Genomic DNA, 23,548 nt, shown 5'->3' with positions numbered 1-23,548 from the left:
CTAAAGAGGAAATGCAGAGGGCCAACAGGCAGATGAAAAGATGCTCACCATCACTAATCATCAGGGAAATGCAAATCAAAACCACAATGAGATATCATCTCACACTTATCAGAATGGCTATCTTCAAAATGAACACAAATAACAAATGTTGGAGAGGATCTGGAGAAAAGGCAACTCTCATATACTTTTGCTGGGAATGTAAATTGGTACAGCCAACTAGAAACAGTATGGAGATTTCTCAAAAAACTAAAAATAGAATTACCACATGACCCAGAAATTCCACTCCTGGGTATATATAAAAAACAAAAACACTAATTCGAAAAGATACACACACTTCAAAGTTCATAGCAGCATTATTTACAATTGCCAAGATATGGAAGTGATCTTCTGTCCAGCAACAGAAGAATGAGTAAAGAAGATCGGTAATACATACAATGGAATACCACTCAGCCATAAAAAAGAATGAAATTGTCATTTGTAACAACATGGATGGACTTGGAGGGTATTATGCTACATAAAATAAGTTAGACAAAAATAGACAAATACCATATGATGCCACTTATATGTGGAATCCAAAAAATACAACAAACTAGTGAATATAACAAAAAAGAAACAAACTCACAGATATAGAAAAAAAAACCTGATGGTTACCAGTGGGGAGAGGGAAGGAGAGAGGGGCAATATAGAGCTAGGGGATTAAGAGGCAGAAACTATTATGCATAAAATAAGCTACAAGGATACTATACAACACAGGGACTATAGACAATATTTTATAATAACTATAAATGGACTATAACCTTTAAAAACTATGAATGACTATATTGTACACCGGTAACTTATATAATATTGTATATCAGCTCTAACTCAATTAAAAAAAATTTTTAAAAAGTTAAAAATAGGGGCTTCCCTGGTGGCACAGTGGTTGAGAGTCCGCCTGCCGATGCAGGGGACACGGGTTCGTGCCCCGGTCCGGGAAGATTCCACATGCCGCAGAGCAGCTGGGCCCGTGAGCCATGGCCATTGAGCCTGCGCATCCGGAGCCTTGCTTCGCAACGGGAGAGGCCGCAGCGGTGAGAGGTCCGCGTACTGCAAAAAAAAAAAAAGTTAAAAATAATTTTAAAAAATCAATAAAAGAGAAAAAAGAAATTAATTGATTATAGATGTATAGGTTTATTCCTGAACTCAATTTTATTCCATTGAAAATATTCTGTATGTCTATCCTTATGCCAGTACAACACTGTATTGATTAGTTTAGCTTTGTGGTAAGTTTTGAAATTGGAAAACATGAGTCCTCCAACTTTGCTTTTTTTTTTGTTAAGAGTGTTTTGACTGTTTGGAATCCCTTGCCATTCGTTATGAATTTTAGTATTAGCTTTTCCATTTCTAAGTCCATTGGGATTTTGATAGAGATTGCATTGAAACTGTAGATCACTTTTGGGGAGTATTTCCATCTTAAAAATCATAAGTCTTCCAGTCCATGAATACAGGATGCCTTTCCATTTATTGATGTTGTTTTAATTTTTTCGGCATTGTTTTGTAGTTTTTTGTGCACAAGTCTTGCACCTTCTTGGTTAAATATATTCCTAAGTGTTTATTCTTTTCAGTGCTATAATAAATGGAATTATTTTCTAAATTTTCTTTCAGATTGTTCATTGCAGTGTATAGAAATACTAGTGATTTTTATGCATTGATCTTGCATCCCACAACTTTGCTAAAGGTATTTATTAGAACTAATGACAGGTGGATTCTTCTGTTTGCTCTGCATTTGGTCTGTTGTTATATATTGTTTTGGTAGAGGTATATGAAGAAAATCCAGCTTCTCATATTTATTTAGTTAAGATAGGAAAAAAGAATTTTAGCAAGTTTTTCAGATAATTATAGATATTTGTCTTTGATAACTATATCAAGTCTCAGTAAGTGATAGTTTCTTAAAGGTTAGCTGCAATGTGGCATGTGAAATCATATCAATAAGCATTTTTTATTTACTCACATTAAAATCCCTTGGTCTTATACTTTACATTTTTAAAAAATATTTATTTATTTATTTGGCTGTACCAGGTCTTAGCTGTGGCACGCAGGATCTAGTTTCCTGATCAGGGATGGAACCCGGGCCCCTTGCATTGGGAGCGCAGAGTCTCAGACACCAGGGAAGTCCCCCTTGGCCTTATACTTTAAATGCATCTTTTATCTGTGCATGATTTTGTAACACTGTACATTTGGAAAATATTAGGTATACTGAGTTATGAACATTGTTTAAGAGTTGATACTTTTCATAATATGATATTTAAAACACCATGTTATTACAATATCACCACCAATTTCATCACAAAATTCTTTCAGTTTTGGGAAGCTGCCAAACTTATAGAGGCAATAAAAGTTTTCTAAAATCTAAATTTTGTTTGAGATAAAGCTTGAATTTTATCAATGGTAGCAAATGCTGTCTTGTTTTCCTTGAAGTAACTGGCTTACTCTGTCCATTTCCAAGAAAATGTCCACCAAATATCCAAGTCTTATTGACCATAGTTTTTCTATCAGTCATTCTTTCTATTAAATTTGTGTCCGATGATAAAAATGGCTTGTTCAGCTTCCAACTCAACTCAAGGGCTTTTCTTCCAAACAACCACTGTACTTTGATATGTAGTAGAAGAACTTTATGCAGCTTTAACATTTCATCAGAAAGAATAATACTAAGTAGTCAAGGGTTGAAATTTAATAATTAAGGAACATTCTCAAGTAAAGGGTTTTTTTTAAAAGAAAAAATGAGTATGGAGAATTCCCTAGCAGTCCCGTGGTTAGGACTTGGCCCTTTCACTGTTGCAGGCCCAGGTTCGATCCCTGGTTGGGGAACTAGGATCCTGCAAGCTGTGTGGCACGGCCAAATAAATGAATAAATAAATAAAATTAAAAATAAAAAATGAGTATGTAGCAGTGAGCAATATAATGACTACTAATATAGTTTGATGCCACGGCCTTGATTCATTCACGCAAGTACAAATGATACCACAGTGAGCAAGGCAAATAACTTAGAATTATTGCAAAAATAGTTTTGACCTTGAGGACTCTATGAAGGAGTCTTGGGGATTGGTAAGACCACACTTAGACAAGTTTGGCAGACCACACTTTGGCAAAAGCTGGTATAGCTATTGAAATGTCAGTTTTGCATAAAACTGCCTTAATTCACAAATGTTGAAAGAAGTAGATGTTACCATTCTTATCATAATCTCCTTGTTGAAGTTTTCCAGTCTACTAGCAATGCCTTTAGGTGCTCTCATTACACACACCCAACCAGCAATAGTAGTCCCCACTTTCAATTATTATGAAATTGGAATTTTAATGGGGAAAGGACAGATATTTAGAGAAAGGTGAATATGGCTCATGGAAGGTAGGACAAGGCAGGAAGAAAAAAGATTTAGTATAAACCCTTTCGTGTATTCACATCACATTCACCACCAAACTCTATCCCATCCAGTTGCTAAAACCAAATAAAGCAGAAAAGCTAGCATATCTATTTTACCAGACTAGATTATGTAATGGTTTTAATGGCTTTTGTCTTATGAGCAACCATAATTTTTTATTTTTATTTTTGGCGGTACGCGGGCCTCTCACTGTTGTGGCCTCTCCCGTTGCGGAGCACAGGCTCCGGACGTGCAGACTCAGCGGCCATTGCTCACGGGCCCAGCCGCTCCGCGGCATGTGGGATCTTCCCGGACCGGGGCACGAACCCGCGTCCCCTGCATCGGCAGGCGGACTCTCAAACACTCTGCCACCAGGGAAGCCCAACCATAATATTTTTATACAAAGAATTATTCTTTCTCAAGCTAATCCCTTCTTTTGCATCGGCATTAATTATAAAATCTATATAAATTGTCTTTCACAAAGCCAAGAGTAATACACAAGGAATTTTCTTTTGAGGACTGCTGTAGTGAAGCAATAAGATTTAGAAATCTTTATAAACAAATTATTCATTTATATTATGTTATGCTATAGATAAGCAAATCTATAGTGTAACCTTAAAGGCAAGGTAATAAAAGGGAAGTAAATCAAGTTTCTATTAATACAAATCGATTCTCCTATAAAATAACAGATTAGATTTAGAATATTAGAAAGGAAAATAAGTCCTTTTCAAAATAACAGATCCAAAAAAAATGAGTTTCAGTGTGTTTCTTCTTAACAGACTGTTCACTGGTCAACATATACTATTGCCAAACACACTATTCTGTGGAAAGGAAGGAAGGTTCCACTACTCTCGTTATATGCCGCAGCGGGTAAATCCAAGTGTGAAACCCTCTTTGAAGTCAGCAGGCATTCTTTGCTTCAAATAATTCTGAAAGGATTTAGAAGCCCGATAGGATTAAAGCTTGGAAAAAAGAGGAAAAAAATCAGCTCAACCTTAACTGTAAATAAAAGAAAACATGGTGAGAAGGGAGAAGGGAAACTTAGATGCAACAATTGCTACAGTGGTAAATCTGCCTTATTTAGTATTAACAGGGAAAAGAGACTCACTAATGAAGGTATACAAGAAGGAACCAGTGAAAAATATCTTAAAAACCAAAATGGAGCAACCTCACGAAATTGGGTGCTTTGAAAAAATATTTTTAAACCAAGTATTTTTAATCCAAATCAATCTGATATATTATGTTCTCTCTGATTCACTCCAACCTCTTTCCTGCTCTAGTTACTGCAATAGCCTCCTAACTGATCTACCTGCTTCTATCCTGGCTCTCCTAAATGATCCATTTAAAAGGTAGATAATGTCCTCCTCTGCTCCAAACCCTCCCATGGTTTCCCATCTTGCTGGGAGTAAAAGCCCAAGTCCTGGGAATGGCCTACAAAGTCCTATCTGATTTGTCTCCCTCTAAACCTCATGTCCTGTTGCTCTCTGACCTTGTGCAATCCACTCCAGCCACACCGGCCTTCTTGCTGTCCCTCCAATACACTGCACAATTCCTCTAGACCTGGCACTTGGCTGTTCCTTCTGCCTGGCAAGCTCTCCTCCCATGTGCCAACATGGCTCACAAACTGACTCTCTTCAGGCCTGTGTCTATCACTTTTTCAATCAGGCCTTTCCTTACCTACCCAATTGCAAAAGCAATGCCCACCCCACCCAAAACACTGCAAAAAAGAATGTCTATACGTATATAACTGAGTCACTTTGCTGTACAGCAGACATTGGCATAACATTGTAAATCAACTTCAATAAAAACAACAAACTACGGCAACCTCCTTCCCTACTTAGTTTTCCTCCATTAAATTATCACTATCTAACATACTAATGTTTCATTTATTTATTTTATCTCTCTTCCACCACAAGAAACTCAGCTCCATGAAAACAAGGATTTGGGCCTGATTGTTTACTACAGATCCCCAGTGCTTAAAACAGAGCCTGAAATCCAGTAGATGCTTAGTTAATATTTGTCAAATGAATAGATGTAATTTCTGTCTATATTTTGTCAGATGAGCACTACCTTCTCATTAGGTATATGCACCTTGCTGTTCTATGATTCTTTATATGGGCATGGAAGCTTTGCTTTGAATTTCTATCTTGTCTTTTCAAATACTGTTGGTTAAGCTAAGGACTGTCACAGGAGTGGTCTCTTAACTATCTAGAAAGACCTAGACTAGAACAAGAAAACACTTTTGTGTCTTCATTTTGGAGACCTTTCCAGGTATGTCTTCATTTTTTCTTTATGCTTCCCCACCTCCTGATCTTCCTGACTCCATGAACACATTACTGAATACCTAAGAAATCTAACTGGATATCCACTCTCTGGACTTTATTTTGACTTGCCCTCCAATTCCAGATGCCCTCACCCAGTTCCATTGACTGGGTCATCTATCACGTTTTCCTTTGGTGAAGTGGACTCAATTAATTCTGTCTGACCATCATAGGTCGTTGGAGGAGTAGGCAAAGCAATAAGCAGGTTATAGATCCTAGGGCATTCACCTGCCCCAATTTACTTATGTGGCCACAGTAATTGTAGAGCTCACAGGAAACAAGGCATTTCAAATTATAGTCTACTTGGGACTTCCCTGGTGGTGCAGTGGTTAAGAATCCGCCTGCCAATGCAGGGGATATGGGTTCGAGCCCTGGTCCAGGAAGATCCCACATGCCACGGAGCAACTAAGCCCGTGCGCCACAACTACCGAGCCTGCACTCTAGGGCCCACGAGCCACAACTACTGAAGCCCGTGTGCCTAGAGCCCGTGCTCCTCAACAAGAGAAGCCACCACAATGAGAAGCCTGCGCACCACAACAAAGAGTAGACCCGGCTCACCGCAACTAGAGAAGGCCCATGTGCAGCAACGAAGACCCAACACAGCCAAAAATAAATAAATTTATTAAAAAAAAAACTATAGTCTACTTAATTGTAAACATATATAACTATTGCTTTCTATGTGTAACAACTACCTAGCTAAAGAATTTAAGAATAGTATTTTGAGTCTAGTTTTCATCTAGTAACGTCTGTATTGATAGAGACTTTTGAAGTCATTCAAGTCACAGTTAATATCCCTGACATTTATTTGCATTTATATTTGCATATATAAATGCATTTATAATTGCATTTATAAGCAACTCTGAACTCCTGAAGTATACTTGACTCTTCTTTTATCCACGTTATGGCAGAGCTGTGATTATGATAATCGCTATGCTTTAAAATCACAGGGTGAACAGCAACTAGGGAGCTCATCTGGTTTATCTCTAGCAGAACATAATCTGAATCATGCAGTCTGGTTTGTTGGTTTTTTTCAAGACTTTTGGAGAAGAGACACAATAATTTTTTCTACATATAGTTTGAAGATCAGAGATGAGGGGTTTTTTAGGTTTCCTCTCATAATCCAGTTTTAAATTCATTTAAGTATTTCCTTGGTGTACTACAGTTTTTTACTTCTAGAAAGTAGAATGAGAAGGAACAGCTGATAAAAAGATACAAGAAGGAGCAAAGATTTAAGAAGCAAGGATGAAAGAAACCTGGCAGAGGGAAATAAAGAAGAAATATAAAAATAATTAAATGTTCCATTACTCTTTCATTTTTTTGATTTCCAAGAACCAGATTTGATCTCGTTCTTTTTTACAGACACTCACTACTTGAACACAAGGTACAAAGAGACTCAGGAATGATTAAGGAGTGCATGGTTGACTATTGGTTAACTGTGGATAAAACAAGTCCAGTTATTCATCAATAATATGTGTTCAGTCTTAATATTTTTAAATAATAATAAAAGCACATGGTAATAAAAATTCAGTCTATGTAGAGAGGTCTAAAAAGAAAAGGCAAAGTTTCCTGCCACATCTAGTCCTTTCAGTCACTGTTAAAAATTCCTTTAGTAATTTTCTAGAAAGAAAAATTAAATGCATTTTCCTATATAGATATATGAATGTGTGTGGGGGGGGCGATGAGGGCTGTGCATTTAAAATTTTATTACAAAAGAATAACATACCTCCTATGTGGCAGCTTACTTTTTTCTCTTTAAAATACGTTTTGGAGACCTTTCCATGTATCTAGTCATGGAAGCTCCATGAATAAGGAAACTTTGTCTTTTTAAGCATTGTACTCCCAATGCCTAGAACAAAGGTCTCACAAATACTTTTTCTCCAGAAAAAATGTGTTAGGTAAATGAATGAATAAATTAGAAAATAAGAAAAACAACTTCATTGTTTTGAGCAAAGGCATAATATTGCATTATTTAAATGTACCAGAAGTTTCTAGTCTGTTATTGATGAACATTTAGAATATTTTCAGATTTTTGGCTATTACTGTAGTAAACATTCCTGAACCTATCTGTTAAATCTTACACGTTTATCTGTAAGTGAATCCAAGGTAATTACTTTGCAATGTACTAGTTCAGTCAATTGCATTTTTAACTTTCACATTTCCAAGTAACACTCCTAACTGGTTGCATCACTTTACACTCTTATTAAAATACAATTTTTATTCTGGGGCAAACCACAAAACCTAAATGTTTAATGTCAGAAATACACATTCATAGAAACTACATATTCTTTCATCTACAGCCTTTTAATAAAAACTGTGTCAGATGAGATCTAAAAAAACTGAAAATCCTTGTGGCCTTGCTCAGCACTAGGGACATCCTTTTTCTCAAGGACAAAGTACTTGTTCCTTCTGGCCAGCTTTTTGGAACTTGGCCAAAATTCATGGCTAACTGCTTCCTTTGTATATTCTAATAATAAGATATAATTCTATTAGTGTCTTTTTGTAAAAAGCTCAATAACTGCACCTTTGTCAAATATAAATAATGGTTCAAGAGCATGCACATGTCATTGAGAAAGTATTTATACAAAGGAAACAGGTAGCAGTCCTGTAGAAGTGCTTGAAATTCTATCTCTCGGGCTTTCACATGGATTCCACTGCCTATTGACATTAAAATAAGAAAAGTAACCTATATGCAGAAAGAAGGTTGTATTCACATTAACATTCATGAAGGCTGAGTAGCTTGAGCCCTACACATCAAGTAGGGAATATATCCTTTGTTTACCGATGAGAAAATGTCTCAGTGATAAATGGTTACAGACAGGGGTGTCACAAGGGCAACAGCATACAGAACAGCTCCGACAAACTTAAAAAACATTTTTTTTTTAAAGTCTTCTTCTCCTCCAGTTCTTTTTGCAGATTGTGGAGCACAGTGCCTATCCCCTCAAATAAAAGAAAAATATCGCAATGCAGAATTCCTAACCTTTACTGAGGCACCTCCCAGAAAACAAAAAACACACTCTTTGAGAATAATTTGAAACAAAGCTTCAAAGGTTTCATGATGCATAAATATTCAGACATTCTGAAAAGAAGTGCCCTACACCCTGCACCCTGCCTGTTTGGGTCTAAAATGTATATTGTTATAAGACAGCACGGTCGTCAAAGTGCAAAGTCTAACGTCAACACTGGGAGACGTTAGGCACATCGTTAAAACGCTTTACACTCATTTACATAAATTCAAACACATTATCATACTCATTCAGTAAATTTCTGAGAAGAATCATATATGAGGTCATGAATTTGTCATTTTTCAAACTAATATCTTATTGACTCCAAAACTGACTTGGTAGACTTTCAGTTAATTTTCAAAACAAAATAAGTTATAACTTGTAGACAGCCTTGTCTCATTGAGAATAGGAAGCCTGGAACCAGGGCTCGAGGGCAATTACTTCCCGGGGCCTAACTCTAGGTGGCTCACTTTCCTCACCTAAAAACACAAAGGCTGAAACAACTGTCTCCCGCAGCCCAAGGGTTTTTTCTCCAGCATTTTGTCTTTTCTGCAGGAGTCTAGAGGATTCAGCAGGAAGAGTTAGAAGCACAGAACAATCTAAAACATGGATGTCGATACTATGCTTTGGGGAGTCCTTCCCCATCACACAGAAACCTCCAGATGCAGAGCAAGAGGAAATGCACAACAGCCGCCGACAAATCCCCTGCTAGCACCTCCCCACTCAGTGTTTTCTAGCCAGCCTTTGCCAGCACTGTGAGAACGAAGGACAAAGGCGCAGCCGGAAGGTCGCCCCGGGCCGCCGGGTTAGCCCCGAGCCTCGGCCCTGGACCTATTACTTACTGGGGATGACGGGGCGGGGCCCAAGGGGAGGAGTCAGGGGCGGGGCTGGAACCGGACCCTACTCCTGGGCTGCGGCGGAATCTCTGCGTCTGCGCGCCCGCGTAGGCCTGTGGTTGGGAAGCCCCAGGTTCTAGGCTCGCCCCCGCGCCCCGGCCTCCGCCTCCTCCAGGTCCCTTCCCACCTCCGCCCACTTGACGCGATGACGCACGGCAGGTTTGCGGACGTGGCGGCGGCGCACTGCACGAAAGGCCGAGACGTTGGCGGCGGCGGTGACGGTCTACAGGGGCAGCCAAAAACGGAGGCTCGGCCATGAACTGGCCCGGGACGGCCTCCCCAGCGGCGGCGGCGGACTTGGTAGCCGTCTCCTCGTTGAGTCCCGCCTGCTAACGGGACAGGTAAAGATCGCGGTGAGAGGTCGGGGGTGGCCGGGTCCCGGCCGGCGGGGTTGGGCCCCAGCTGCACCCTCGCTGGAGGCGGCGCGGACCCCGCGGCCGCAGATGTGGCGAGGCACCTGGTTGGGGCTTGGACCCCAGCCCGCGTTGAAGAGACTCCGAGGCAGGGGAGACCTTCGAGACCAGCTCCACCAAAGCCCCTTGTTACACTGTCGGGGAAACTGAGGCTCAGAGGAAGGACTCCTACTTGCCCCAATCCCGGAGCAGCGCATTTCCCACCTAGACACACTACATTTCTCCTACAACTTCGTGTCTCTGTTGAATATTCGTTGACAGCATCTCGTCCACATCGTCCAAGTGTGATGGTGTAAGATAGAGATCTGAGATTTAATTCTCGCAGGGGTAACAGGGAAAGAAAAAACAAGACGTGTGGAAAGGAGGAGGGAAGTTAAGTTTTTAGAAACTGAATTGGCCCTGGCAGGTACAGTCCCTGTGATACTGTCCCAGTGCTGAACTGGATTGTGACCTGTGGCCCTTTTATTGCTCTCTGCTTAAGGAGTGTCAAAGCGAAACACCCAGCAGCATTTATGCAGCACGAAGGCGTTTGGGAAATCATTTTCAGTCAGAAAGTGAGCTGATGAGTGTTTCAACACGGTATCCATTGTGTTACTCTTGTCATCTATGTAGCATGCAGGCTTGTTTTAGTTTTCTGAAGGGGGTATTTGTGCTTTTTTTTCCCTGCCGTAAGATAATTATGACAGGTGAAGAGAATTCAACCAGATGACTTGAATACTGGGTACTTTCTTATCTCTATATACTTGGCTCAGATAATTATATGCCTGGGCCAGAGTCTACCTTTTCGCGTCAATTAGGGACACAACCAATTCTTGATTATTCAGAAACAGACTACACAGTTTGTGGTATTCTACTGCCTGCGTTTCATTCCAAGCGGAGTGAAGAGATCGTGAAACAGATGACATTCTAGTCTTTAAATATTATTTAGCAACATATCATGGAGAGACGTTGATATAAGTATCTAAAATGGCTTTGGGGCATTGCTCAGTGAATTTCAGCTGTTCTAAGCCAGTTTGGGGTTCTAAGACCAAATTATCAGGGGAAAAACGTCTAAAGGGCAGCATAACTGAGTCAGTATAGCCATGGGTAAATCGCTGTATATTAAGTGGTTCATAACTTTTTAAACTTTTTGAGAATATGAAAACAATAAATATTATCCTCAGAAAAATGTAAATATGTATAAAATTTTGCCTAGGAATCCACAGGATTCACAGACATTCCCTACATTAAAGACAGGAAAGACTGTAAAATAAGTGGAAATTATCTGTTTTAGATGAAGGTGAGATACTCTACTCTTTCAACTTTTTTGAGAACAGAATAAAAATAAAGCATCCTTAATTTATTATGGTATTAAAACAAGTTTAATCTTTAAGCTTGTTAGAGTTGTCACTTGTTAGAATTCCTTGAAGGAACAGGTGTGACTTTAAAACTGCTTTTAAGATGTAAAATGTGGTAGCTTTCTTTAGTTTGGTGGCTGTTGAGTTAGGAATTCCAGTTCAATAAATAATGTAGCTCTTGGGGGGACAGGTGAAATTATCGACTTAATATATAGCTATTAGTTATTTATGTTATCTGAATAGAAACCTTTGAGTTTTTGAAGCATTACAGTGTTGCCACAGAACAGAGTCAGAAACTGCTTTTCAAGGGTTCTATTCAATGATATGAAATAGTTCCCAAAATTTTAAAGTATGTCCCGACATAGAGAGTATGTAATCTATTGTCATGTATATTACAAACTCAGACTTTTGGAGTTGGTCTTTTTCGATTTTTTTCTTTTTCACCTGGTACTTGTCCATAGTATTCACAACTGGCTTTGATACATCATTTAGTCTTGGCTTCTATGGCACAACATTTTCTTGGTTTCCTCCTCCTCTGAACACTTCTTTTCGTCTTTGCAGTCTGATTTTCCTTCGTCTAGGTACTAAATGTAGCAGTTCTTCAAGGGTCAGTCTTGGACCCTCTTATTCTGCGTGCACGCTCTCTCTTCCTCCCTCCCTCTCTCCCTCTCTCCCTCTCTCTCTGTCTCTCTCTGTCTCTGTCTCTGTCTCTCTCTCTCTCTCTGTAATCTCATCTACAGAGCTTCAGTTTCCACCTATGTGCAGATGAGTCATTAAATTATATCACCCAGACCTTTCTGAATTTGACCACATAGACCACTTGACTACCTGACATTCTTTTTGGTTGTCTTAAAGGAATTTACAGTCAGCGTCACCAAGCCCCCCCGCCCCCACCAAGCTCTTTTTCCAGTGTTCCACATCTTAGAGAATGGCACTACCATTTACTCAGGGATGGAAATCACAAGTCTTGGTGTGATCCTTAACTAACTTCTTCTCTTTATATCTGAGCCACATCATTAAGCCTTAAGTATTTTATCTCCCCAAATTCCTCTTACGACCTCTCTACTCTCCATCTTTCACAATAATTGAGGATAATCTACTATCCTTTCTTATGTGAACAATTAATATGAAGCTAAAACTGTGAATGTGGTCATAGTTTTGTATGTTCTTGTATTGTTTTTTGTTTTTAACATTGACAGACTTTATGGGGGTGGGGATCTGGTTTCCACCTGGGATCCTACCCTCTTAATATAGATAAGAAGGGATTTAGAAACCTTTGTACAGTATCTATTCTGGGCCCCCAGGGCAGGAAGGGGGTGATTGCTGGGTGGGCGGGCTGGAAGGGTGGAGGCAGGGCCCTTACCACCTGCATGCCCACATCCACCCTGAACATGAGGGTGGGGTGAGATGCTCTGGGAGGGATGAGGGAGTCCCCAGGCTAGGGGCAAGCTGGCAGCAGGGGCTGTGACAGGTAGCCATAGCTTCAGCAGCACTTGGCACCACAGTTGCAGGGCAGCTTGTTGCTGGCATCGTCAGTGGTGCACTTGTAGTCATAGGTGAGCTCCTCACCATGGAGGGTGCAGTGCAGGGTAGGTGAAGATGATGATGGGCTTCTGGCCCTCCACGTGGGTGACTTGAGAGAAGCAGTTGGGCTCACAGGAGTGGTTGATGACACGGGCAGCATTACCATGCATCGTGGCATCCCCACATCAAAGTCATCCATTCGGAACATGTAGCACCCAGTGCCCTTCCCATCGGAGAACTTCTCCCGCTTATTGTTCTTTTTTAATGAGGATAGATTAACTTGATGAAGGTGAGTTGAGAGTGAGTACACTTAGGTCAGCTCTCATCTCAGTCAGTCTTAAGATGTCTTTTCTTAAGTAGAAATGAATGTAGAACTTATAATCTGTTCACAATATTTATAGACTATAAATTGAGTTTCATGAGGACTTTGTTAAGTTAAAGTTTGGTGAAAAGCTGCCAGGGAAGAAAAATCCCTGGTTGAGAGCAAAATTATGACCTGTATAGAAGGTACATACTATACTAAATAAAAATACTGAAATCAGCGTGATCCAGGGAAGTAGGTAGGGAGTTCAAAAGACAGTTCAATCCCATGGAACTTAAAATGCAGAACAACTCAGAAAGTTTGGGGTTCATAAAAGTGTTGTGTGTGCACATATAAAACATGTACTTTGATTCTATCAGATCTGTAAATTGTATATATGATCACACGTTTTTAAGACATAATACAAAATTATTTCTGTAATTTTCTTCACATCCTCAGAATGGGGAAACTTAATTTTTTGACCTAAAAAAATATAGCAATTTGCCCTTGTTAAAATGTAATCATCACCATGTTTTGTGATATATGGTCTATAAGAATGGATTACTTCTTCCTCCCATCCCATTGTCTCCATTGCCAAATACGTTCATTGTACTTCAACAACTATAAAACTTGAACCTAAAACCATTCTTTAAAAAACAAAAGATAAAGTGTCCTGAATATAAGATTCATGTAAATTAGTCAAATGGATCAGCTACATTCCAAAGTTTTCTCTGCCTTCTTTCCCTACCAGATTTTGACATTATGGCAGGGAGGCATCAGAATCGTAGTTTTCCTCTTCCAGGAGTTCATTCAAGTGGTCAAGTACATGCATTTGGAAATTGTACAGACAATGATATGTTGGAGGAGGATGCTGAAGTGTATGAGCTTCGATCCAGAGGAAAAGAAAAAATCCGAAGAAGTACATCAAAAGATAGACTTGATGACATTATAGTATTAACAAAAGATATACAGGAAGGAGACACTTTAAATGCAATAGCCCTTCAATACTGTTGTACGGTAAGTTTTAATTTGATTTTGCATAATGCAGCCCCAAATAAATTATTCGTTCATAGCACAAAATTGAAATAAATTCTGTGCCCTTTTATCTTGTATTCCCCCCCCCCACTTTTTTGTCTTTTCACAGAAATCAGTATGATGTTGGTGGATGTTAACTTTTTAAATTTTTAAGTGAATACTTGAATTTCTGTTTATTTCTAAATCATGATTCTATTTTCAGATTGAAAAACACTCAAATGTGTTTATTTTTCTCCTTATTCAAGTTGTAAGGGAATGTAGAAATATATAAGGAAAGTTTTTTTCCTGCCCCAATTTCCTGAGATAACACACGTTGGTGTATTTCTTTCCATACGTTTTTTGGGGGGAGATATATATGTGTATAGTGATTTTTTAAAAATTGGTTTATATTATACCTATTACTCTGCAAGTTGCCTTTGACTTTTTCATTTCTTAGTATACCATGGATATCCCTCATAGCCTTATAGATCTAACTCATTATTTTATGTAGCTATATGATGTTGCATAGTATGGATGTACCATAATTATTAAGTTGTTCTCTTACTCATTGATAGGATTTTCTCCATGTTTTGCATTGTGCAGTGAATATCATCACAACTGGTACCTTATTTCTGTGAAATAGATTCTCAAAAGTGGGATTTATAGATGAAAGGTATATTTTTTATTTTACTAGGCATTAAACTCTGTTTAAATCCATTTAATGTCTGTGTCATGTCCATTTTGTATCCATAGCATGGAATCTGTTTTCATGTAAACACATTGATATGGAAACTGTTGATATCTTTCATTTTCAAACTTTTTATTCTCATGCTTCCAAAAGAATATTGAAATGTATATACTGTGTACCTCCTTGCACCTTTTAAAGTGAACATCTTAAATACATCCTGACTTAAAGTAGTTATAAAGGATTTAATTTCCAGAATGTTGTCAATATTGATATTTAAAACTAAGACTATTAGAATATTCTTTAAATATATGCATGGAATCCTAAATACCACCAGGATTTGCTACCTAAAATTATTCATTTAAAATATATATATGAGCTCTTTTTTTAGTAGCATGAAATTTTATATTTAAAAATTTTTTATATATTTAAAAATTTTTTCTCCTTGATTAATATTTTCATCCCCCCCAAAATCTTTCATAGTATAAAATATTTTTATCTTGAAAACCTTTTATTGATTACCTGTCATAGTTCTCTCCAATAGAAACACACACATATATTGATAAATTTATATATATATATTATTTAATTTTAAAGTCTCTGATGACCATGAGGTTCTATGTATTATTTTTCCTGAATAATTATTGCAATTATTCACAATTGATCAAAACAAACATTATAAATTTTAATTTAAATGTTTAATAAATATTTTATTGAAATGCATTTCTTGATGAGGTAAGAAAGCTGGGTTTGGGTTTTTTTTTTGTGACTTGTTCATGTATGGCAACATTATTTATTGTTAAATCAGAAAATATCTGATTTCATTCTTTAATGCAGATAAAATTGTTAATATGTGTTCTGTAGAGAAATAAGACCACTGAGAAATAAATTATAGAATGTGCTTTAGAAGGATGATAATGGAAAGTAATCAAGACTTTAAAATTAGGGGCAAGACTGAAAATATCAAGGTGAAGATCCAAGAGAAGAGTGTGGTCCAGCAGCTTTATTAGAGAAAGACATTAGTTTTCTTTTAATGAGCCTAGAAAATTTTCTTAGAAAAAGAGAAATTTGAAGTGCCATCTGAATGATTAAAAATAGATCATATTTCCAATGAAGTGAGAAGGAGAAAGTATTTCAGGCATGACAGTGATGTGGAGATTTCAAGGAGGAAATAAGGTGGACAACGGAGGAAGTTTAATAGCTGTTTCAGAAATGAGTGACACAGACTAGGATGAAGTGATTTAATATAACTGAGGGAAAGTTTGATATATAGTAAGAGAACATCATTGTAAGATTTTAACAAGAGTGCTGCAGAATGGGGTGGTGGGGGGTGGGAACCTGCTGGTGAATTAGAGGGAATCCAAGAAAGAAGTTACTGGAAGATGATCCAATGAATATGATTCAGGCTTAGGCTAAAATATTTATAGTAAAGAAGAGAAGAAGCCAATAGAAAATGTATTGGGGGGGAAATCACAGGGTGTATCCGCTGTTTCCTTAATTAAAATGAAGAGTGATGAAAGGCAGCTGAACGTTAGGGAAAAGATGGCATTGGCCACAATAATGGGAAAATTGATACAGCAGAGATAGGGAGTTAAGCAGTGCTCCCTTTTGACAGAACTCAACTAGCAAAAAAAAGATTAACCTTACAAAAGGATTTATCATTTAAAAATATGGTAATTAGTGCTATATTCCACTTGTAAATATTCAGCCTTAGGAATTATTAAAAACATGCCTGTTATAAAACAGTGATAAGAGGAACAAAAAGCTCAAGGTTACATTTGGAATCCTAAATGTAACCAAGGAAGTTAGCATAACAGAGAAAATATTATAGGGATATTTAGAGAGATAACCTAGTTAGATGCTAAACCTTGGAAACCTGGTTCAGAAAGATTATTGAGTAGTTATTAGTCAGAATACACAATACCAGGCAAAAGAGCATTTAAAGAGAATAGGATCAGGCTTTGGGGTTTGTCAGTGAATCTTCATTTGCCTTAAAAGAGTCTCAAGGTAGTAAAATGACAAAGCACCTTTTAACATTACACTCTCATCTCCAAGTTACTGTTCAGTCCTCTCTCCCTTTTCTTCCCACACATACACTTCAAAGGAATTGATTTTTCCAATAAGAACTCTCATTCTTCATCAGTAATATGCAGTTAATCCAGGTCACTACTACCTCTTAAAAACCCTGACAACCTGGATTCTGACTTTCCTACTATTAAAATTTAATAACAGCTATTAAAATTTAATAACAGCTAACATTTACATAACATACTGTGTGTCACTACTGTAGATGTTCTTTGGACATTTTAATACATTAATCTTCACAGTAGTCCTATGTGGTAGGTAGTATTATTACTGTCATTTTACATATGTGAAACTGATTTGCAGACAGGTTAAACAACTTGCCCCAAATCATACAGCTAGAAAGTGTCAGGACCATGCTTCAAACCCAGATAGTCTGTGCTTTTAACCACCATCATATAGTGCTTTCCTGGGCACTGTTTCTTAATCTCCTTTGTGGATTTCTCTTAACTCAGCATACCCCTCAAATGTTGGCATTCCTCAGGGATCTTTCCTATGTTACCTTTTTCTCCTAGACTTTTTCTAGTGAATCTACTCTTGTGACTTCAATTACCATTTTTGCTGGTAATCCACAAATCTATATCTCTAGCTGAGATCATTCTTCTGAATTTCAGGCATACATTTATAACTGCCTTTGGACATCTTCCACTTGGCACATTTCAAGCACCTCAAAGTCAACATGTGTGAAATCTGCGTTCATTCTCTTTTATCCCTCTACAGTGTTCCATAATCTCAGTGAGTGACATCATTATCCATCGAGTTGGCCAAGCCAGAAATCTAAGTTTTATCCTAGACTCACTTTACCTCTCTGATATCAATCAGGTGATAAATGATCAGTGCTTGGTTTACAGCATTGATGGAAATGGTGGATTAATAACTTAAAGGCAGTTGGAGAGCCTGGCATAGTAATTGGTAACTTGAGAAACACTCTCCTGCTCCCCTTACAATGGCAGGTGGAGAGAACATGTACACAGGTTGAGGACTATATAAAATGTATAGGGAAAGCTTATAAAAATGGCTGATCTGGGGGATAGTTGAATAATGCATTTACACCAGAGGTTTGGGGAAAAATGGCTTCAGGGGACAAATGAAGGAGACAAATTATCATATTTTATCAATTCTAAGGTGTATTTTTTTTACACATTTTAACATCTTTGAAGTTAGAATGGTGGCGTCTTCAATATTTGTTGGGGTTTTTTTTTTTACCTTAATGATACATAAAATATGGCACATCTTAGAGTGGATTGCATCTTGGTTTTGATAAAATATGGTACTTTTAGTTCGGTAAGTTGACATTTGCCTATACTCTAATCACCACATTAGAAGAAGGAACGTAAGTATCTGTAATCCTTCCTTCACAAATTGTTTACAAGCGGCAGAAGTATGATATTTGCGCATGATATAGAAAGAGAAATACCAAAAGATCCTAGAATCTACTTAAATAGCTAGGATTAGTGTTAATATTGATAATATGTGGGTGATTATAGAATGTAACTGGTGATTTCTTAAGACTGGTAGATCAAGAATGGTATAGAACTGTTATCCACAAATAATATAAAATCCTCTCTGGATGTGATAACTTACTACTTCTAATAATTAAGCTCAATTTTTTTTCCCTCCATAAGTAACTGGGATGAATGAATATTACTACTTCTATTTTGATTTAGAATTTAGTTGAATTTTGCTTTTTTTTTCTTTACAGGTAGCAGATATCAAGAGGGTTAACAATCTCATCAGTGATCAAGACTTTTTTGCCCTTAGGTCTATCAAAATTCCAGTAAAAAAGTTTAGTTCATTGACTGAAACACTTTATCCTCCAAAAGGAAGACAGACTTCACGTCCTTCATCTGTCCAGTACCTTTCAGAACAACAGGAAGTTTTGTCAGCTAATGATTTTCTTTCTTCCAGTGAGTCAGCTGGTAGCTTTTTAAAAGAAGTAGACCGAGACATAGAACAAATAGTAAAATGTACAGACACCAAAAGAGAGAACCTTAATGAGGTGGTGTCTGCCTTGACAGCACAACAAGTACGTTTTGAACCTGATAACAAAAACATTCAACGTAAGGATCCTTATTATGGAGCAGACTGGGGAATAGGGTGGTGGACAGCTGTAGTGATAATGTTGATAGTAGGCATAATAACGCCAGTATTTTATTTGCTGTATTATGAAATTTTAGCTAAAGTGGATGTTAGTCACCATTCAACAGTGGATTCTTCACATTTGCATTCAGGAGTCACACCCCCATCACAGCAGAGAGAAATGGAAAATGAAATTGCTCCAACTAAAGGAATACCCTTTGTCCCACAAGATGACCATAAGCTTTATAGTCAATATTCTCAGTTACCTGCTGCTCGACACAAAACATAGCAGTTAGTTCAGTTACAGTGTTAGCGATCACATGTGTATCTGGAATTTGGTGGGTGAATCAGTTATATTAAATAACCACTTCAAAGGCAGAATTTAGGGAGATTGAAGATGCTTTGTTTTTCACCTTTTTTTTTTGTTTGTTTTTTGGAGCCATTTACAAATGGATTGAGTATAAAATCCCTACAGTTGCTAGTTGTTGATTCTGAAAGCAGTACATCTGTATATCTCTTTTATCAATGCTTAAAGCAGAAATGAATTTAAATATGTGTCTCGGAAGTTCCTGGAAAATGCATTTTTTTCTTATTCAAGACTGGTTATGTTCAAATTTTATTTTTTAAGCAATTGTTTTTGGTTTGAGATTATTAATAGTAAATTCATTATGCAGAATAATGATAGCATCAGATGTCTGCAACTGAAGAAAATTTATTACTAACCATCAAAATATTTAGTTGCAGAAAAGTTTGATTCTAAAATTATTTGATAGGACTTAAAATTTCATTTTGAAACTTAAGAAAAACCCCACATTTAGTACATACGCTATGAAAACATAAGTAGAACAGAAAGGGGAAAGAAATGTATAATGTCTGTAATAGAAGCTGAGATATATTATTATTTTTAAGCCCCCAAATTAATGTGTTAACTGTTGGGAAGTTGCCATTTGGTCACTAGAACACTGGATTATGTCAGGACCTAAAAGTTATCTTTGTCTCTGAAAGAATGCTGCCTCTGCTTCTGTGTTTTAAGTGATTATATTTGCCTCTGATGTTTGAAAGCACTTTTGTTGTTCTTTGATGAAAAGTGTTATACATGTACAGATTAGTATTAATTAGGAAATATTTCCTTACATACTGTGATAAGTTGTTGCTGTGTTACATGTAATAACATGCCTTAATTACATTTAATGCCTTATAATACTTTATGTAAACTAGTATAATTTTTAGAATTAAAATTAAGCATTATTTCAGATGGTCCGATAGGATTCATAACATAGGCTGTATAAATTTGTCTCCACCTTCACTGTCAGGCACAAGTTAATGGGATAGTAACATTTTTGTTGTCTGTCTCTGAGGTCTGTTGCAGAAAAGCAAGGGCAAAGAGACCTTTTGCATTAGCAAAAACAGACAAATTGTTTTGTATATTGATCCCTTAACCTCTGTTTTTCAAAGAGAAAATGTTCAGCTTAGGTCTTTTTTCCCTGAACTAGAGCATCAAATTGGAGAAGAGAGGCCAAAGGTGTATATGGATTGGTCAAAAGAGTGCCACTTTTAAGAGCTGTGTGGATCAGAGTCTGGCTAAATAAGCATTTGCATACTGATTCCATCATTTAGTTTTTAAAAGTATGTGTTTTTAAAATGCTATCAAAATGATTCATTTGGTGGAGTCTGGCTTGCCTGTTTGTGTATAATAAAGTATGTACCTTAAGATATATTATACCACCTAATTTTCTGGGCATTATTTCCTAACTTTGAATGTTTCAGCTTTTTGACCAGTCATTTTATATTTCAAACTTCAGTCTTGATACAAAGTGGGGTGAATAAATATATACGCTTAATGAGGTTTAATGTCGTTTTAGGAGCAGTGTATCATAGAAAGACAGGACAAAGATGTCAAACATTAAAGCCCTTGCATATATTAGAGGGCCTTAGACAATTACCAAAAAGTGTTAATATGGAGGTTTGTAGCAAACTGATTTTTTGAGTTAACTCTATTAGTTTAAGATTTAAAAAATTGTTTTAATGTGCTTTGGGCATCTTGAGAAAAGTATGATCTTTCTAATTTATGCTCAGTGTTAACTTGGTCAGTTTACATTGTATTTATTAAGCCTGCTGAAAATCAAGTTTCAAGAAAGAAAATACAGATTATTTTAGGGTAGAATGGGCTAGATGTCCTTTGAAGAACTTTGTTTACATCAAATTGATGAAATTACGGAGTCAGGGATTCCTTTTTGCTAGCAGTACTTTGAAATTGTGATAGAGAAGTCTGATTTATAAAATAAGTAACTTTTTAAAAAGTAATGAGGTATACCATGTACTTGATTAGAAACCTTTTCTGTCTTGCAGAGTGTCCTATTCCTTGAAGGCAGTATAACATATCCTTATGACACAGGCAGTTTCCTTTGTCCATATATTTGAATTACATTGGGCTGGCCAAAAAGTTTGTTCGGATTTTTCCATAACATTTTACAGAAAAAACAGAGGGAACTTTTTGGCCAACCCAATATATTTTTTTACTTAATTGAATATAATTTGAATTATATATAATTCTATATATATGTATAACATATATAGAATTCTGTTATATATATAGAATTCTAGATTCTAATCCTTAAATGTCATTTGTAAAAGAAAAATTTCTTAAGCATTTAATAGATTTAGAATAATTTTAGCTTTTAAAAAGTACTAATACATCAAAATTTGTAACAAATGCAGATTACTTTGTAAAACTTAATAAAACGAAAAGTTATTTGATTTTGTGGCTTTTGTGTTGAAACGCTTATTTGAATTTACTTTGAGGCTTTACATTAGAAGATATATACACAAACACACACATACATGCAGATGTAAAAGTAACGGAACTGTGAATCACTGCATTTGGTTCACTTAAAAAGTTGGAGTTGCAAGTGAAGAAAAACCTATTTTTAAAAAGGGCAGATTCTTAAAGTCTGGGTACAAATGGTTAAGATTGTTTCAAACTAATGGATGCCATTTAAATATTTTTTGCCATCGTATTTCTAGAAAATTATAGGATTCATGTCCCCAAAAGATATATTAAGATCAGTTATAGAGAGTCTGGTGGCCACGTTAAGAATTAGAAGACAGTAATGTTAAATTAATTTCTCCAAAGACTTTTGTTTTTTAAAGCTTATCTTTTTCTGGACTCTACTTACTTGTTCAGTGGCCTGAAGAGTTCTTTAAATGAACCATTATTTAGTCATTAGTTCTTTTTAAAGTACTACAAAAATTACCTACTTGGGAATATGAAGGATACAGTTAGAGTTTTAGAAATATCGTGAAACAAAGATCCAGTCAAAGTGTTACAGAGTAAAGGTGTAGTTTTTAGGAGTCTGTATTTAAATGGTACATTATGATGGGAATCATTCTTATTTTGAATTACAAAGTTGCTCAGGAAATCAGTATTTTCTTCCAAGTATGTGCATATTGCACTGTTAGATCATAGAAATCTGATGCTTTATTTAATTCTTTTTATGTATGCAAATTATATAAGTCTTTTGTATAATGTATTTTATACAGAAGCAGCATGGAATTGTAGAATGTTATGTTAGCATGTACATCTGTAAAACTGGTTTTTAAAACTTCTTACCCCTCATTTTTCATATTTTAAAAGATCTGCAAAATGCAATAAAGTTTCTATTTTATTATTCAATCGAAAATGGAATCTGGTTAATTTAATTGAATAAAGCAAACCTTTTCTCCTCCTCTAACTATTAGAGATACTATGTAAGATAGACTGAATTGCCAAAGATTTACCAATTCAGATTCCCCTTTGTTATACTGAAAAAATACACTGGATTATTTATAGTACATAAGTGAAAGGAAATGAAAAAAATTTCAGATGAATGTTATTTGTGGGGGGATCTCTGATCTCATGGAAGAAGGCCTCATGAGACCTGGTCCACACCTTCTTGGCAAGTTACAGATTGGTTGTGTGACAATATGCTCTATTTATATGTAAATTTTATTATCACGGAAACAACCTTTCCATTTCAAAATATTAATTTTTTAAAATACCAGTAGCAAAAAGAATTGAGACAGTTATTTGGAGTTTTTATTTATTTAATGGAGAACTTGTGGTGTAATCCTTGTTTTCTCCATTTTTAAAAGTATCTTGATCTTAAAATTGTATTTACAGTTTTTCTTATAAGAAGTTTTTACTAACTTAAGAGCATTTAACCAAATTAAGGAAAGCCATTGATACTGTACATCTGAAGGTAGTGGGGAAGGAAAGGTTAACAAGGTCATCTGAGTTTCTTAGCATTCTCTCAATATCCAAATCTCTTAGTTTGTTATCACAACTTTAATCACCTAGAGTTTGGTTGTTGATGGTGGTTTGTTCAAGAACATTTGATACTGGCATCCCTGCTCAATAAATACACAGTTATTTTACTAGGTAAAATAAGTTAACAAATTAGTTTTCTCTATCGAATATATTTCAGCAGGGTCAAAGAAAACAATATAAAACAAAAGGATAC

General features: G+C 36.5%; 2 protein-coding genes across 5 annotated transcripts in view; one reads left to right on the top strand and one right to left on the bottom strand.

Annotated features, from left to right (window-relative positions):
• Positions 1–426: 426 nt before the first annotated feature.
• POLR3G (RNA polymerase III subunit G) overlaps positions 427–23,548 on the bottom strand; it is a 64,301-nt gene continuing 41,179 nt past the window's right edge. For all 4 annotated transcript variants that reach the window (XM_060296002.1, XM_060296005.1, XM_060296003.1 and 1 more), the window contains exon 8: positions 427–1,086. In XM_060296002.1, the coding sequence (XP_060151985.1) occupies positions 865–1,086 (222 nt within the window). In that variant the 3' untranslated portion in view covers positions 427–864. The remainder of the gene's footprint in view (positions 1,087–23,548) is intronic.
• On the top strand, positions 9,631–22,683 carry LYSMD3 (LysM domain containing 3). Its single transcript, XM_030847589.2, has 3 exons — positions 9,631–9,955; positions 13,941–14,206; positions 18,673–22,683. The coding sequence occupies exons 2-3, from the start codon at positions 13,952–13,954 to the stop codon at positions 19,336–19,338; spliced, it is 921 nt and encodes a 306-aa protein (XP_030703449.1). The 5' UTR covers positions 9,631–9,955; positions 13,941–13,951; the 3' UTR covers positions 19,339–22,683.

Source organism: Globicephala melas, chromosome 3 (assembly GCF_963455315.2).
Source record: "Globicephala melas chromosome 3, mGloMel1.2, whole genome shotgun sequence".
In the NCBI taxonomy this organism is placed as follows: domain Eukaryota; kingdom Metazoa; phylum Chordata; class Mammalia; order Artiodactyla; family Delphinidae; genus Globicephala; species Globicephala melas.
Note: the sequence above shows the minus strand (reverse complement) of the source record. Positions and strands in the feature narration are given on the sequence as shown.